The sequence below is a fragment of the Terrapene carolina genome, unplaced genomic scaffold (assembly GCF_002925995.2).
Source record: "Terrapene carolina triunguis isolate 2854851 unplaced genomic scaffold, T_m_triunguis-2.0 Scaffold212, whole genome shotgun sequence".
Taxonomy (NCBI): Eukaryota; Metazoa; Chordata; order Testudines; family Emydidae; genus Terrapene; species Terrapene triunguis.
Genome location: NW_020664563.1, coordinates 5585962 through 5602218, shown reverse-complemented (window position 1 = coordinate 5602218; position 16257 = coordinate 5585962). Strand labels below are relative to the sequence as shown.

Here is a 16257-nt window from a genome sequence, read left to right as displayed (position 1 = left end):
TCCCCAAAGCAAACCTGTGTACATGAGTGCAGTAATTCTCATGTATGTAACAAGAAAATTGAATGTGAACTCTGCTGTAAATAGTCAATAAATCTTGTTTGTGATGGTCAGTTTCTATCAGGAAGGAATCTAGGTGTTTTTAAATATGGGATCCCCATATAGGCCAAAAATATAACTCTCTTGTAGAAGAGAGTAAAGGAAAAGGTTTAAAAGTGTTTTAGATCTCCTAGATTTATCTCCTGCTAACTTTAAAGTACTCCGTCCATCTGCCTGGGAGAATCAAGTCCAAGTGACTTACAATGGTTTATAAAATATTAGTGCTCAAGTCACATGGAATATCTGACTAAAGTGGCTCAGAGTATGAGTAATAAAGATCAAGTATTAAGAATGCAGCATGTAGTCCATAGACTAAAATGTTAGCCAATTTTTAAAAAAGCAACACTTGTGAAAAGTAACAACTGAATGGCCTTGTGATGGGGCGAGTTTTCACCCTGCAGCTCCTCCTGCTGGTCGTCTAGGGAATTAGCTCTTCCAGCACAGAGTGCCCTCTGCAGGCCTGTGTCTCTCCTACCACTGGCCCCGTGTCCCTCCCAGACCCCAGTGCCCCTCTAAGTCAGGGTTCTGCCCCAGCAGCAGTAACCCCTCCGTCTCTGGGTCTCCCCTCCCAGGGAAGCCCCCAACCCCTATCCCCACCTTGCCTCAGTGGCTACTGCCAGTCATCATCTAGCCCCCGCTCCCTGGGGCAGACTGCAGTCTATAAATCACTCATCATCGGCAAGGGGGGTTTGGACCTGCTACCTTTCCTAACTCTGGGTTGCACCTTTGCAACCCTAGTACCTGCTTGGGCCTTTGCCAAGGCCTGCAGCCTGGGGAGTTGCTAGGCTGGAGCTCTCTCGCTTCCTCTGCCCTTCCCCAGCACTGCTCCACCTCAGGTACCCTTTGGGCCTTTTAGCAAGGCCTGCAGCCTGGGATTTCACTAGGCTGGAGCTCCGTAGCTCCCTCTGCCCTTCCCCAGTACTGCTCAGCCTCGGGTACCCTGCTCAGCCCCCAGGCAGCCAGGTCCTTCTCTCTCCAGTGAGAGAGACTCCTCCCAGCTCCTGGCCCACTGCCCTGTTATAAGGGCCAGCTGGGCCCTGATTGAGCTGGCCACAGCTGCATCTGCTTCCTTAATCAGCCCAGCCTTTCCAGTTGTAGCCCTCTCCAGGGCTGCTTTTAACCCCTGTTTACTGGGGCCTACATTTAATAAATATACTACAGATAGCTGAGCAAACTATCATTATCATGCACTCTGACTTCTCATTTGCTGCTATATTACAGCAACTGCACATTCGTAATGGTTCTGAATTTCTTGAGCGCGATTGTTGGGATTTTTTTCTGTTTTATTGTTGGTCATCAGAATCAAATGCCTGTAAAGTTTGTCATAACAGATTTTTAGACAGAAATTAACTTTAAATAGCTGTGTTCATTGCCTCAGTAAGAAGTGAACTGTGATTCTTTCTACAACTTATTTGGAAATGGCAAATCTGTCAACTCTTCAGTAAAGTTAACTTTCAGTTTAGAAAGTTGTCATGCGTTCACTGTATAACCTTTGTGTTTAACGTGCAGCTACTTTTTAGTCTCTTAATTCCTTTATAAATCCCATTGCATGTTAGGTACAGGCATTTTTTCCCTTAAAGGTTTTTACTAGGCAATTTTCAACTACCAGGATTTTTGTGTGACTGTTTCTACACTTGGATATTTAATTATTTATTTTTGTTACAGCCCACTTCAGTTCAGCAGATTCCCATCCCCATCTATGCACCTCTACAAGGACAACACCAAGCCCAACTGAGTTTAGGAGCAGCACCTGCTGTTTCCCAGGCTCAGGAATTGTTCAACTCCTCCTTACAACCATATAGGTAAATGTTTTTGCTTTAGTAAGGAAAAGCAACAAATGAGATCAATCCATTGTAGTATTTCTTTTTTTCACCACTCCCACCTTTTCAGACCAATATTGAAGCCTAATAGCAACTCTTAAAATCCTTGTTAGTTTGTGAATTCAGGCGTGAGATCCAGTAATAGAGATTTGACTTAAAATGAACTACAAAGCTTAGGGACCAGTTGATGACCTACAAAAATAAAACTTGTTAGAAATACTGTGGTCTCTCCCTAGTTAACTTACCAGCCAGAGTTTATTATACATTTTATTTTCTCACCCTTTTTACTCCCCTCAAAAAATCCACGTATTCAAAATGTCACTAATACTGTGCCAAGCAGAATGTTGTTGAATTCAGTGTCCATAAATCCTTTCATTCACAACTCGGTCTCCTGCCTCTCCTAAGCGTTTCATTGGGAGTCTTTTGTATTGACTTTAATGAAGCTGAGTTGAGTCCCGTATGCACAGGAGTAGAACTCCTATTCTGCAGATCCTATGCTGCTCATAATAGTGAGACTCCCTCCTGTTCCTAAAACTAAGGCAGATTTTTCCAGATGGGCTAAGAAAGCAGCCTCTAGTCTTTGACTGCTGGCTGAGAGAGGCTTTTAGGTAGTGCTTTGCTGTATTCCTGTGTAAAAGCCCAAAATGAGTAGTATGGGGAGAATGAGCAAGGAAACCAAATATCAATTTAAATATTAAGGATCTTGTTCCCAGCAGTCAATGTCTCAGATAATACCAAACGTTCGTTGTTAAAAATACCCATTGATACCCAGTGACTAAGTGAGTAGGTATTATGGAGTCAAAGAATTAATGTACTTAGGGTCATCTATGGTCAAGAGAACAAAACACTTTTTCATGCTGAGGTGCTGCTACTAAACTCTGTAGTACCTCCCTCTGCCTGATGCTACAAGACAAAGACTAAGAACTGGAAGCAGACAGATTTCACATGTGGCAGTGCAATTAATTTAAACATTTCTTCTATGTAATTTAAAATAGTTTAATATACTTTAATACTAAAGAAATTAAAGTAACTTACAAAATATTTTTTCAGATCTGAAGTTTAGTTGACTTCCCATACATTCAGGACCAGTACCCAGCAGCTCACACTGTCTTCAATGGGATCTGTTGTGTGTGCAACCATTTTGAATATCTGGCTCTCTGATTTTAATGCCGATAAAGGTCTAGTTCTGTTATAAAAAGAATGTTGTATTTTAAATTTCAAAGGCAGTTTCTCATATATTGTATCTGTAATGCAAACTAAAGCCTAAAACACTACTTATTCTTTTGTAGATCACAGCAAGCTTTTATGCAAAGTGGTCTGTCTCAACCATCGCCAGTAGTTCTGTCTGGCACAGCCTTACACAATTTCCCAACAGTGCAGCACCAGGAACTTGCCAAGGCACAATCAAGTCTTGCATTTCAACAGACTTCTAACACTCAGCCTATTCCCATCTTGTATGAACATCAGCTTGGTCAAGCTTCAGGACTAGGAGGCTCTCAGCTCATTGATACTCATCTTCTCCAGGTGAGAATTTTTTTTTCAAGTTGAGGTCTGTATCACTTATTGGAGCAAATAATGATAAAGAATACTGGAGGAATTTTCTTATACACTGCATTTTATAGTATTAAGGTATTGGACTCTGTATTATTCAGACCTGCTTCTAACCATCTTGGATAGGTGAGATGCCAAATATCCATATCTGTTAACTGAAATTTGTATTTAAACTGAAATTTATGAAACCCCAAGACCTTTGTAATACCGTGTTTCATCTGTATTCGGATATGCCCATCTCTATAATATCTAGGCAGCATTGATGCCACATTACAGGAAATCTTAATGGTTTCTTTTCATCATCTTTACCAGGCAATCTGTGTTGTGCCCCAACATTCCAATTCACTTGTAACAAACTATGTAGTTTGAGGATACCTCTGCAACTTACAGACATAAAGACTTGACTTTTCAATAAAGACACTGTCCTGTGTTTGGATTGTTTTAAACAGAAATGGAGGCTTCACCACAAATTGAAATGTCTCTAATTTTCCAACTTCTTACGCTGTAGCAATTTTGCAATTGAACTGACTTTAAATCCAGAATAAATTGCCATGCTCTTAACATTTAGTAATCCTGGTTATTGATAGTAATTTAATGGTATCCTGTTGCAATTTGTCAATCTTTCTTTCTTTCCAGGCCAGAGCTACTCTCACCCAGGCTTCAAGTCTATATTCTGGACAAGTTCAACAGCCTGGCCAGAGCAATTTCTATAATACAGCTCAGTCTCCCAGTGCTCTTCAGCAGGTAAACTATGGCATGGTAAATTTCCTAAATTGCATTTCTTTTTATTATCAATTTTATGGACTGTTTTTTTTTTCTGACATTGTGTACTTAAACGTAGGAAAATAAAAATTTTAAGATCATGATCCTAGAGCTGAGAATTTGCAGAATAGAGCCACCATAGTAACACACAAGTTGCAAGAAAATCAAGTGATAGACTTAAGTCATTAATATGCACTTGTATAAGTGGCAAAAGAGTGTTCCTACACCCCTGTCTCTCTAGTGCAGTGGTTCTCAAACTTGTACTGGTGACCCCTTTCACGTAGCAAGCCTCTGAGTGCGACCCCTCTGTATAAATTAAAAACACTTTTTTGTATATTTAACACCGTTATAAATGCTGGAGGAAAAGCCGGTTTGGGGTGGAGGCTGACAGCTTGTGAGCCTCCCCCCCCCCCATGTAATAACCTCGCAACCCCCTGAGTAGTCCCAACCCCCGGTTTGAGAACCCCTGGTCTAGTGATAGTAGAAGCAATACCCTACATAACAGTTAAGTAATACGAGTATCTGCTGTCTTTCATGGGAACAAGTCAGAGGTAATAGCGCTTTCATAGAGAGCCAAGTAATTACGGCATTTAGAGAGCAGACAAACAAAATAGCCTGTTTGCTAATGATGGCTTATGGCTCATCACTGACTAGCTGAAACCTATAAGACCAGTCACATTTCCAGGGGGACCAATGTGTGTACCCCAAATATGCAAAGTTGATTGAGTTTGCACGGAGTTGTCTGTCATACTTACCTGTGTATATCTAGTCTTATCCTGTGGCTCTGTAGCACTTCCCAGTTTTGAAGTTTGTGGTGCCAGAGTATTTCCAAGGAATTTAAGATTATATTAGGGAAAAAAATTTGATTTTGTCTTGTGCAAGCACGGTGGGATGTTTGCAAATCTAGTACCATTCAGTGGCTCACATTTTGACAACTTAAGGTTTAGATTTTATAAACTGTTTCTAACACTTATTTGTAACATATGCAAACAATTGGCTATTTTATGACAAGTCCGTCAAACATTAACCGTATGAATGAGGGAAACCTCCACAAACTTTAAATCCTGTTGAAACACAGTGCAAAATCCATCATCTGGTAGATTAGAAGTATCCTAAAAAGTTTAATATCCCCTCCAAATGAAAGACTTTGGAAGTCAAAATTATGGGTATTTATGTTTAATGTTTTCAGAGGTTCTGGTGAAATAGCTACTTGTAACCAACATTATGCTGCTTACAGTAAATCTTGATTTAAACTTGACTCACTGTACTTTAGAGAATATTGTATCATTCTTTTAGAGGCCCTCAAAACATTTTTTGTGTGTGTGGTGGATGAGGGGTTCATGATTATGCACCATACAAACAGATTAGATGTAAAAACTAACATAATTACTTGACTGACTAATATTTTCAAGTCCTTATCACTTCCATCCAGCTGTTAGTGTGCACATTTGGTTACGGTGACCCCTGTTAATACAAAAAGGTGTCGTCAGGTGGTTGGATAGTAGTCTATCATTTCTGTTTTTAACCTTAAAACTCCATTTGTGTGCTCTTTGGCAAGTAAAGTCTAACTTTGATACCCAGCAGACAACTTGATCATTTGAGCTGTTTGATGGAAAATTGCCATTTGTGTAACTATCTTGTAATTATCAGTTGAGTTCAATTTACTTTATTGTGAAGTGCTGTTGAAATGATAGTACAGTTAGGATCCAACCTATAATTTGATGCATTTGTAACTGTTTCTGAAGTTCAGCTATCCAAATGGATTAAGAAAACTAATTATAAAATCTCTACATAACAAATTAAGAGATTTATTTGCCTGCATCCCTCTGGGTGATAGTTTCACTAATTAAGTGAAATATAATTTAATCTGAAATATAATTTAATGACTAAGCCATCTTGATATAGTTAAGTAATTAAGCTTGTACTGTGGTACTGATATTTCCTTATTGTCTCCAGGTAACTGTACCTTTACCAGGCTCACAGCTTTCTTTGCCCAACTTTGGATCCACAGGACAGCCACTAATTGCTCTACCCCAGTCCCTACAGCCTCCACTGCAGCACGCCCCACCACAGGCTCAGGCTCAGAATCTGAGTAGGCCTGCACAAGTAAGCCAGCCTTTCAGAGGATTGATCCCTGCAGGAACTCAGCACAGCATGATTGCTGCTCCTGGAAAGGTAATTACATATTTAAGCCTATAGTGCAATAATGAAAATGTTCCATTACTAATGTACGCTATTTTTACAGCATCCAGCAGTGGTTGTGAGCACGCTGGCAGGTTTTTTTTTAAGAACTGAGGTCCCTGTCCAGATGATCTTAAAATTTAGTTTGACATGGTATGATAAAAAGGGGCTAGGATAGCAAACAATTGGAAAGGCATGTGGAGGTAGAGCACTTTAAGCCCTGTGTGTATCTTGGTGGTTCAGGCAAGGTTGTTTTTTTATTCATTTCCTTCTTGTGGCATTTTGAAAGAAACTCATCTTAGAGGGATTTTAATAAAATGATGATGGCTTGGCAGACAAGGGCATTTCCCTACATAGGAAACAGTGCAGTAAATGACACATAGGTGGGCAGAAACAGACGAAGAGGGCATTGAGTGTGGTATTGGTAGATCAGAGGGGTCAGGAGCTATGGGATAAGATATGAGTTTATATGTAGTCAGGTTGAATTCTCTGGAGCTTTGAAGGAGAGGAGAAGGGTTTCAGTAATTAAGAGTAGATGATCAGCACACTAATTCACGTTTTGACTGTTGGGATTATGAGGAATTGACAGATCTTTAACTAAAACAACAGCGTGAAGTATTCTACATTTTTTTTCTTCAACAGCAAACATATAATTTTTTAACAAAACAAGCATATGTCCCTCACTTCTCACATTTATCTCCAGACTTCTTCTCCTTGTCCAGATCTATTCCACCCCCAACAATCATCTATTCATTAAACTTTTTGAAACTTTGCACTTTTAGAGAGAGGGTTATAAGATTCAGGTTTTTTTTAAAAAAAAAGTTGACAAATCCACACTGGGATGTGTAGCTTATGATGATGGTACTACTACTGCACATCCCATGCAGTTGGTATCACCAGAAACAACAGCAGCTCATAGACATTCTGAAGATAAGGATGGCCCCAATTATATCTCTACCAGTATCTCTAGTAGCAGTGCTCCTGATCCCAGCTCTGTGTTTACTGAGGCAATGTGTCACACATTTTTGTATTACAATTCATAATTGCATTTTAGAAGTTGCTGGAAGAGAGGTGGGGCATTTTGGAAGTTGTATAGGGGGCAGTTTGGGCTTTTGGCATCTGGGGAGGAATGTGGGACAGTTCATAACTTTGGGATAAGGACATTAGTTGGATGATTTTGCTAAAATGATCAGCAGTGAAATAGTTGACATTCTAAATTAATTTTTAGATTTGAGTTAACTCATATGGATGATGAAAGGGGCAATTCACACCTTCAGGGCCACGATTTGAGGCTGTTTGTGCTCAGAAAGGCAGGACTATGGTTTGTGTTGGAAGATATTTTTTATAAAGCTAGGAAAATAGCCATTTTAAAAAGGGATCTTGGACTCTGAAAAACAGTTCTGTGCCAGGGTATTGACAAGTTAGTGATTTCTGCAGCAGATGCAGAGGAATTGTACTTAGTATAAAGTATTCTACAGTTTTTAATCCTGCTGGAGACAGCAATAGTAGAGCACATCAGGTGGAGTCTAGGCACAGATGATCACTCAGAATCAGAGCACCTGGCTCAATCCCAGTCTAGGAGCCCTTTCCCTGACCTTTGGTATTCTGACGAGGTGGAATTATAGAGGTGAGGTGTTTGAGTCAAGTTTACCGGGAATCTCTAAGAACAACTTTAAAATAACTGAAAAAATATATTTTGATGCCTCAAACCGATCACCCTCCATAAAGTTGGCATTAAAATGTCTTAGACTTTTTTGCTTGGAGCATAGTAAAAGTTTTAAGTTCACCCATTGTTTTGATTTGCAACTGGCACCCTGATAAATGCCATTATTAAAAGGCATTGTCTAAATAGCTGACAGAACCTGTCTCGTAGTTGTATGTCCGGGGCAAAAGATGACTTGGTTGCCAGCTTGGATCTGTTTTACTCCAGGACCTACTGTACAGAAGGCTGTGCACAGTTCCTGCTTACCTTTACAAAGAATAATTGCCAAGATTCAGTTTCCAGGGAAGAGCCCTGATATGGACTCCCCGTGCTGCATAACCTGTTTTCCAAATAGGGGTGCCCAAACTCTCACCACCCATACAAATGTGTGTTAATTTTAGAGTTGGCTATTGGGATGGTAGGGAGGCTCAAGCTTCTCCTGCCCAGCAACAGGAGAAAACATTTTAAGCCCAAGAAACTAGGACAGATGAAGAAGCCACTCCTCAAGCTACCATTTTGTCATCTTCTCCGGGTGAAGCTGTAGTGCCTTCTGCTCCATCTATGGCAGATGACTTTCAGCAGTTCCAGGATCTCGTTAGGCAGGTAGCAGAATCCCTACAGATAATCCCAACGCAACATGTTGCATACTCTGTACTCTGCAACACCATCCAGAATTGCCCTTCCTATCAACAAGGCTCTCCTGGAAACTGTGAAAACCATTTGGCAAGCCCCAGCTACAGTAGGGGCAACATGTAAAAGGGCCAATTTAAAAAAAAAAAAAAAAAATTACATGTCCACTAAGGACTCTTTCTTGTTCTTCCCACCCTCCACCTAACACTCTGTGGCTGATGCAGTTAATGAACCAGGCAAGCAACATCATTATAAGTCCACCCCATATGACTGAGACCAGAAGCACTTAGACCTGCTTGGGAGAAAATCCTTTTCATTGGCAGCCCTACAGATGCATATTGTAAATTACCCAGTGCTGATGGCAAAGTATATTTTATGTAGTTGTAAACAGTTTGCATTTCTTGTCGAACACTTCCGCCAAACCAAAGGGACCAGTTTCAGGTCACAGTGGCTGAGGGACAATTACTGGCCTGAACATCTCTTCAAGCAACTCTGGATGCTGCAGATAGTGCAACCCACTCTATCTCTACAACAGTGGTGATGATCAAGGCTTCCTGGTTTACAGCTATCTGGCTTCCCCAGAGAAGTCCAGAATATGATAGAGGACTTTCCATTTGATGGGCTCCGTCTGTTTGCAGAAAACACCAATGAGTCGTTGCGTACCCTTAAGGATTGTGGGGCCACGTTACACTCATTAGGTGTCTACACACCTGCAAACAAAAGGAAGTTTAGTAGATCAGGAACGGCTCAAAGATCTGGTCTGATGCAATTCTCTGGGTTTCAGAGACCAACAGAACCTCTTAGAAAGAGACAGCTTCCAAAGAAAGAGACCTTCTAACCCAACTGATGTGTCTACGCAGCAGCCTTCATTATCAGCATCTGTTTTGACGGGATGTTCAAAGGTTCAAACCCCCCACTTCTGTTCGCTTGCCAACTATAATGTTTTGCCCACCTTCCTCCATTTGGAGACCAATTCTCCCATTTCCAACCAGCATGGGAGTGTATCACCTTGGACAAATGGGTGATGGAAATAATATCATGCTACACCATCCATTTTACTTACCTCCAGCCTCCTCGTTCCACTTTTCCATCCCTCTTCATGGACTCCTCTCATGAGTCCCTGTTCAGACAGGAAATAAATTCCCTTCTTTGTTTAGGAGCAATAGAACTTGTCCCCAGTCAGCATGGAGGAGAGGCTTCTACTGGGATATTTACTTGTACCAAATTAAAACGGAGGGTGGAGACCAAGTCTAGATCTAAGGTTCCTAAACCAACTCGTGAGGCCTCAGAAGTTCAGGATGGTGATTCTCTGGCAGCTATAATTCCTTCTCTAAATTCAGGGGATTGGTTTTTGGCCCTTGACCAATACACTCGTCCTACAGAAGGTTCCTGCATTTTGTTGTAGGTGAGGATCGTTTTCAGTATCAGGTGTTCTTGTTGGGTCTCTCCTTGGCTCTGAAGGTTTTCAGATTTCGATCGGTGATGGCTGCCTACCTGCATCGTCAGGCAATCATAGTATTCCCCTACCTCAAGGATTAGTCATCCAAGAGGTATCCTCTGCCACAGCGAAAATGCTTTCTCTGTTCTTAGACTTGGGTCTGCAGTTGAATAGTGTACATTTTTCCACAGCTCCTGTTCAGAACGTACAATTTATAGGAGCATCCTTGGATTCTTTAGCAGCCAGGGTCTTCCTTCCCATGGACAGATTTGTGACATTATCAGACCTTTTCAGAGTTACTGCAGGGAGCCCCCAGACTTCATTTCAAAACTGTCTTCAATTCCTCGTTCACATGGCAGCTTGCACCTTTGTGACAGAACATGCGAGGTTACAGCTTTGCTGTTGCCAGGGTTGGCTCAGATCAGCTTACTCCTAAACACACACTCCCCAGCAGGTGACTCATTCCCCAGACTGATGGAACATTCATTGCAATGTAGGGGCAGAGATTCCTTTTCTTCAGCAGACACCAGCAGTAACCATAACCACAGATACATCTCTGTTAGGATGGGGACACACCTAAGTTCTCTGTAAGCTGCACGGCCTCACAGCAGCCTATTTAGTGTCCCGCAGATGCTCAGGGAACCTGCCCAGGGAGCTGCCCCTGCAACTCAGCCTGTGGCCTGGACTGGCCAGGGCGCCCAGGCCTGCTGGGGCAGCGCGGCCGGATCAGGCCCTGGCGCGGCCCCAGCCAGGGTGGGGCAGCCTGGCACAGCCCCGGGCAATATGGCCTGGGCCGGCCCTCTCCCAGCCTGGATCAGCTGGGGGAGGACTGCCTATCCTGCAGCCTCAGCCCCAGAGCTCCCGCGGTGGGGAGAGGTGCCTCTCACCCCCAGCCCAGGTGCTGCTGTGGGGGGGTTCCTCTCTCCCCACCATAGCCCTGGAGCACCCTCCTGCATCCCAGAGCCCTCATCTCCTGCACCCAACCCTCTGCCTCAGCCTGGAACCCCTCATCCCTGGCCCCAGCCCAGAGCCCTCATCTCCTGCACCCAAACCTCTGCCGCAGCCCTGAGCCCCCTCCCACACTCTGAACCCCTCAGCCACACCCCCACCACATGAATTTTGTTATGTGCACCAATATGAAGGTGATGTCACACATCACCTTCATATTGGTGCACATAACAAAATTCATTCCACACATGGGTGGGAAAAATTAGAGGGAACACTGGGGCACACCTGGGTGCTCTCATAGTACAGGGCAAATGGTCACCCAAGAAACCATCCTCCATATCAACTTGCTGGAGCTCAACGCAGTCAGAATACGTGCCTTCATTTTCTGCCTCTCATCAGGCACAGATCCATAAGGATCATGATGGACAACATGGCCTGCATGTTCTAAATCAATTGGCAGGGAGGAACGAGATCCCCTTCCTTCGATCCCAAAGCGATAAGGTTATGGAACTAGTACATAAAACATCACATAGGAATCCCAGCAATGTATCTTGTATGCAGACAAAACGTCATGGCTGATGCTCTCCGCAGGTATTTATCTCAAGACTACGAATGGGAGCTGAATCTCCAGAACCTGGTTGGCATTTTTCAGATTTGGGGATTTCCAGAAGTGGACGTTTTTGCAACAGCTACAAAAAGAAAATGCCACCTCTTTTATTCAAGGGGGAGTTTAGGTCCCAATTCCCTGAGGGATGTGTTTGATCCTCAGAATGGTTAACAAAATCAAATAGGAGAGGACCAGAGTCATTCTAAGCCCTGATGTGGTCAAGGCAAGCATGGTTTACTTACCTGTTTCATCTAGCTCGCTGAACGACGACAAGTCTCCCAATCATGCCTCAAATCCTTTCTCAGGATGCCAGTGACTGTTGCATTCTGAGCATTCTTCACCTCAAGGCGTGGCTCCTTGATGGTTCATGGGGCTAGAGTTGTTCTGTTTTGCAGAGGTACAGCACATATTAAATAGTAGGAAAGATTCTACCAGAAATACTTACCTTCACAAGTGGAGATGATTTAGTCGCTGGTGTGAACTCCAGGAGACAGTCCCACATTCTGCCCCACTCCTCTTGTTCTGGAGTACCTGCTACATCTAAAAAAAGCAGGGCTGTAACTTAGTTCTCTCAAGGTTTATCTGGCAGTCTTTAACAGTCTTTCATACCACTATTGAGGGGTTCTCCCTGTTTGCTCAGCCAACATCTGCAAGGTTCATGGAAGGCCTGGGAAATCTCTCCGTGAAAGTCCCTACTTCTGTTTGGAACCTTTATTTTGGTTCTTAAGTCTTATAAGTCTTCCCTCTAACTGATGGCAACCTGCTCTTTATCGGATTTCTCTATGAAAACAGCCTTCCTGGTTGCTAATATCTCAGCCCACAGAGTCAGAGAGATGGGGCCTTAATGGCAGATCCTCCTTTCACAATTTTCTACAAGGATAAGGTTTCCTTACGTCTGCATTCCAAGTTCCTTCCTAAAGTGTCCTCTGAGTTTCATCTGAATCAGATCATTTACCTGCTAGTGTTCTTTCAGAAACCTCACAAGTCCAGTGTGGAGACTGTGCTCCATACTCTAGATGTCAGAAGAGCATTATCCTTCTATGTACATAGGACTAAACCATTTAGTAACTCCACTAACTGTTGGTTTAGTTTGCAAACAGATCAAAAGGCTCTGCTCTTTCTACCCAAAGACTTTCAAAATGGATTTCTGGGTACATTACAACCTGTTACACTGCTGTGAGCATCTCAATCTCCTGTTGGTGTGTCAGCTCACTCAACAAGATGACAAATGTCCCAGTTGCTAAAGTCTGCAGAGCTGCTACGTGGTCTTCGGTACATACCTTCTCCACTCTGCTTTAATCGATGCCTCCAGATCTGATGCAGCAGTTAGCAATGCATTTCTTTCCTCTGTAATTGAGTCAACTCTGAAGCTTCCCCCTCCTGATGGGGCTACTGCTCCACCTGAAGTGGAGCACTCATAGGGACACTACTTATAACAGTTACTGCTCAGAGCGAGTAACCTCTTTTTTGAGATGTGTCCCCCTCTGGGTGCGCCATTACCCATCCTCCTTTCCCTCTGCTTCAAAGTTTCCTTCTGAGACTCAGCAATGGAGAAGGAACTGAGGGCGGTTCACCTGTACAGCCTAATATAGCCTCAGCATGGGGCTTGAGGAAATCAGTAGCATGTGCACAGACTGAATGGACACTGCTAATAAAAATCTCTAATCGGAGACACGTAGGGCACATGCTTACCTAAAGTTGGAGCTTCGATAGGGAGACACATCTCAAACTACAGTTATTGCACAGGGTGAGTAACCTCTTTCCCTGTCATGAGGAGTAATTGCATGCAGGGAAGGACAGCCATGTGCTTGGATGTTCTTCGGTTGCAAGCAACTAGTTTTTTTCCCCATCGTAATAGCAGCCTGGATAGAATGGGCCATTTGTGATTGTCCTTATAAGTGATGCACTTGTGTTAAACCACAAGTGATGCATTTGGGCTAAACTGCTGTTAATAATTTTTCTCCAGATGTCAGAAATGGATCTTAAGGCCTTTGGAAGCGGCATTGATGTTAAACCAGGAACTCCACCAGTTACTGGTAGAAGCACCACTCCAACCTCCAGTCCTTTCCGGTAAATGAGCCTTTTTAAGCTCAGAATTTCATATAAAATCAGTTCTATATTAAGTATTGTAACTAGCTGTTTGCTCATGCACGACCAATCAATTCTTTGAAAGAGATGAATGTTAATGGGGGAGGGTGAAGGCTATGAATACTTCAAAATGATAATGCTTGAACACTCAACAATCTTAGTGCAGCATTACAGTATGTCATCAGGTCTGCTAACGCTTATGCCAGAAGGGTACTGCCCTGAAACATGAAGATTATTTTTTTTAATTTGTGAATGAAATTGAAATGACACTGAACAGTTTTTAGAAGTGATTCCTGGGAGCATAGTGGCGAAAAGACACACATTAGTGACAGAAAAGACTTTGGGATGGCACTGGGATAGGTTTTAGAATCTATTCAATTTAAGGGTAGAACTCTCTTACCTGCACTGAAGGTTGTCGTCATTACCTAGGGCATAAACTAAAGCCCTTCTTAAAACCCCACGCCTTAGAAAGTAAACATAATGACAGCAACTCTGATGGAGTCTTTCACTTCAGTGCAGGATTTACAAACTGTTCTTAAACTCTGAAATTAGTATGTAGACTGGCTTGCAGGTTTATTTGGCTGATGTAGGAAAAAGTGTAGCAGATTTTGCAGGAAATTTTAATAAAGTTGAGATTTATGTTGCCGGTACACAGCTTTTTGAGACTGCTCACAATGCTACTTGAGGGGAAAGCCTTTAATAGAAAAAGCTAGAAAACAAGACATACTGTAACTATCTATGGCTACTAGGAGTTAATGAAAAATCTGAAGTACTTTGTGGGTTTTTTTATTGTCCGTCTGAACAACTGAATTTAAGAAATCCTACATGAATTGGTATTACATCAGGCCAGAGATTTCAAAAGTAGCAAAAGGAGAGGACCCTCTTTATTTCATACTAATCTTCTGGTATGTGAAAATTTGGAAATTACTAAGAACCAGTAGGATTTTCCACTCCTTCAACATACAGGGGATGAAGATTGTAATGACTTCAGACTGTACCTCTCCATTACACTTCCAGGAGAGGAAGAGGTTTTGGTTCTGGAAAGGTTTTTTTTTCCAGTTACTGGGCCTGAAATAGATTGTATTATAACCCAGACTGACTGCATCTGGAGTAAGGAGAAGGGTGCATTTTCAGAAACTGAGGTGGCAATGAATTGCAGGCACTAAAAAGTTTTAAAAAACAATGCAGAAATAGAGCTAGAAAGTTCTGAAGATTTCAGAGGAATGTAAACATACATTGCCTGTGAAGACTACAAATGAATTGTAATTCAGATTCACTTTTGCACAATGTGGACATCTCACCTGTATCAGCCCTCAGTGTTTTGTGCTCTTTATTTTAACAGGAGGTTATATTTCTTTTAGTTGTTCCATTTTACTTGACTGTGGTTTTCCCCCTTAATGCAATGTAGGAGCTCAGGTGGATCCCCAATGTTATGTCAATTGGTGAACAACCTCAAAGCATTTTTGTATTGACATATTCTGATTGTGTCCTGGAAATAAGTATATCTTAGTCCCAAGCATTTGTATAACCTAATGTCACTAGTGTTGACGCAGGCATGTGCTACTACCTAGGTCTTTGCTGAATGTATGGCCTGTAAGGGCAAAAGTCTGGTTCTGAATGGAGCCCACTTAGTCTCAATGTGCCCTTAATATCTAACTACTTGGATTTTTTTTTAAATAGTCTCAAATCATCCCAAAGTTTTTTTGTTTGTTGTATAATATTGTGGCTATAGAGGTTCTGAATGCATCCACACATGTTGGTACATAGCTTGTTGACATCAAGATAGCTGAAATTTAGTGGGCAGGTAATTAACCTGCCATATATATATATTCTCTTCTTCACTTCCAAAATCCCTGCTTGGTTTCAGTCATTGAAGCTTAATGTTCTATTAGATTACAATAATTGTGTTAAGATGCTTATGTACAGAGTCAGTTGTCTGGGAATGTTTTAGGGTTTTGTGCAAAGAGCATTTCTGCTTTCTTGTTTTTTTTGTGTGTAACACAAGGTAATTTGTTTTTATTCAGAAATAAAAAAATTGTGATTACAGTACTGATTCATTGCCTGTATCTTTGTAGTTGTCTATCCTTACTCATGTGACAGTTCTGAAGCAGACAAAACTCCCATTGAGAGGCTTGGGAGTTTTGGCTGCATCAAGACTATAGGATTGGACCTATAAATGTATGTATATTATTTCATAATTACGTACTCAATTGGGAAATGCCAAAGCTAAGTGCATATGCACACACTTGCTCTTCCCCCTTGTATGTGTGCGTTTAAGATGGTCTTCAATTATATTGTATTAAATACAGTACTACCATATTTTTTTCCTACAAGTTTAAGAGTATAATGTTCAGCATCATGTTAGTAATCTTTTTTCTTATACAATTATTGATTTAATAGTTCATGTGTATCCTAAGATTCATGGGGAAAATGT

The 16257-nt window shown here is 41.9% G+C and overlaps 1 protein-coding gene across 1 annotated transcript in view; it reads left to right on the top strand.

Annotated features, from left to right (window-relative positions):
* LOC112107412 (protein PRRC2C) overlaps positions 1–16257 on the top strand; it is a 112921-nt gene that overhangs the window by 88523 nt on the left and 8141 nt on the right. The window contains exons 28-32 of the mRNA XM_026656194.1: positions 1762–1898; positions 3206–3440; positions 4104–4211; positions 6186–6404; positions 13702–13805. Of these exons, the coding sequence (XP_026511979.1) occupies positions 1762–1898; positions 3206–3440; positions 4104–4211; positions 6186–6404; positions 13702–13805 (803 nt within the window). The remainder of the gene's footprint in view (positions 1–1761; positions 1899–3205; positions 3441–4103; positions 4212–6185; positions 6405–13701; positions 13806–16257) is intronic.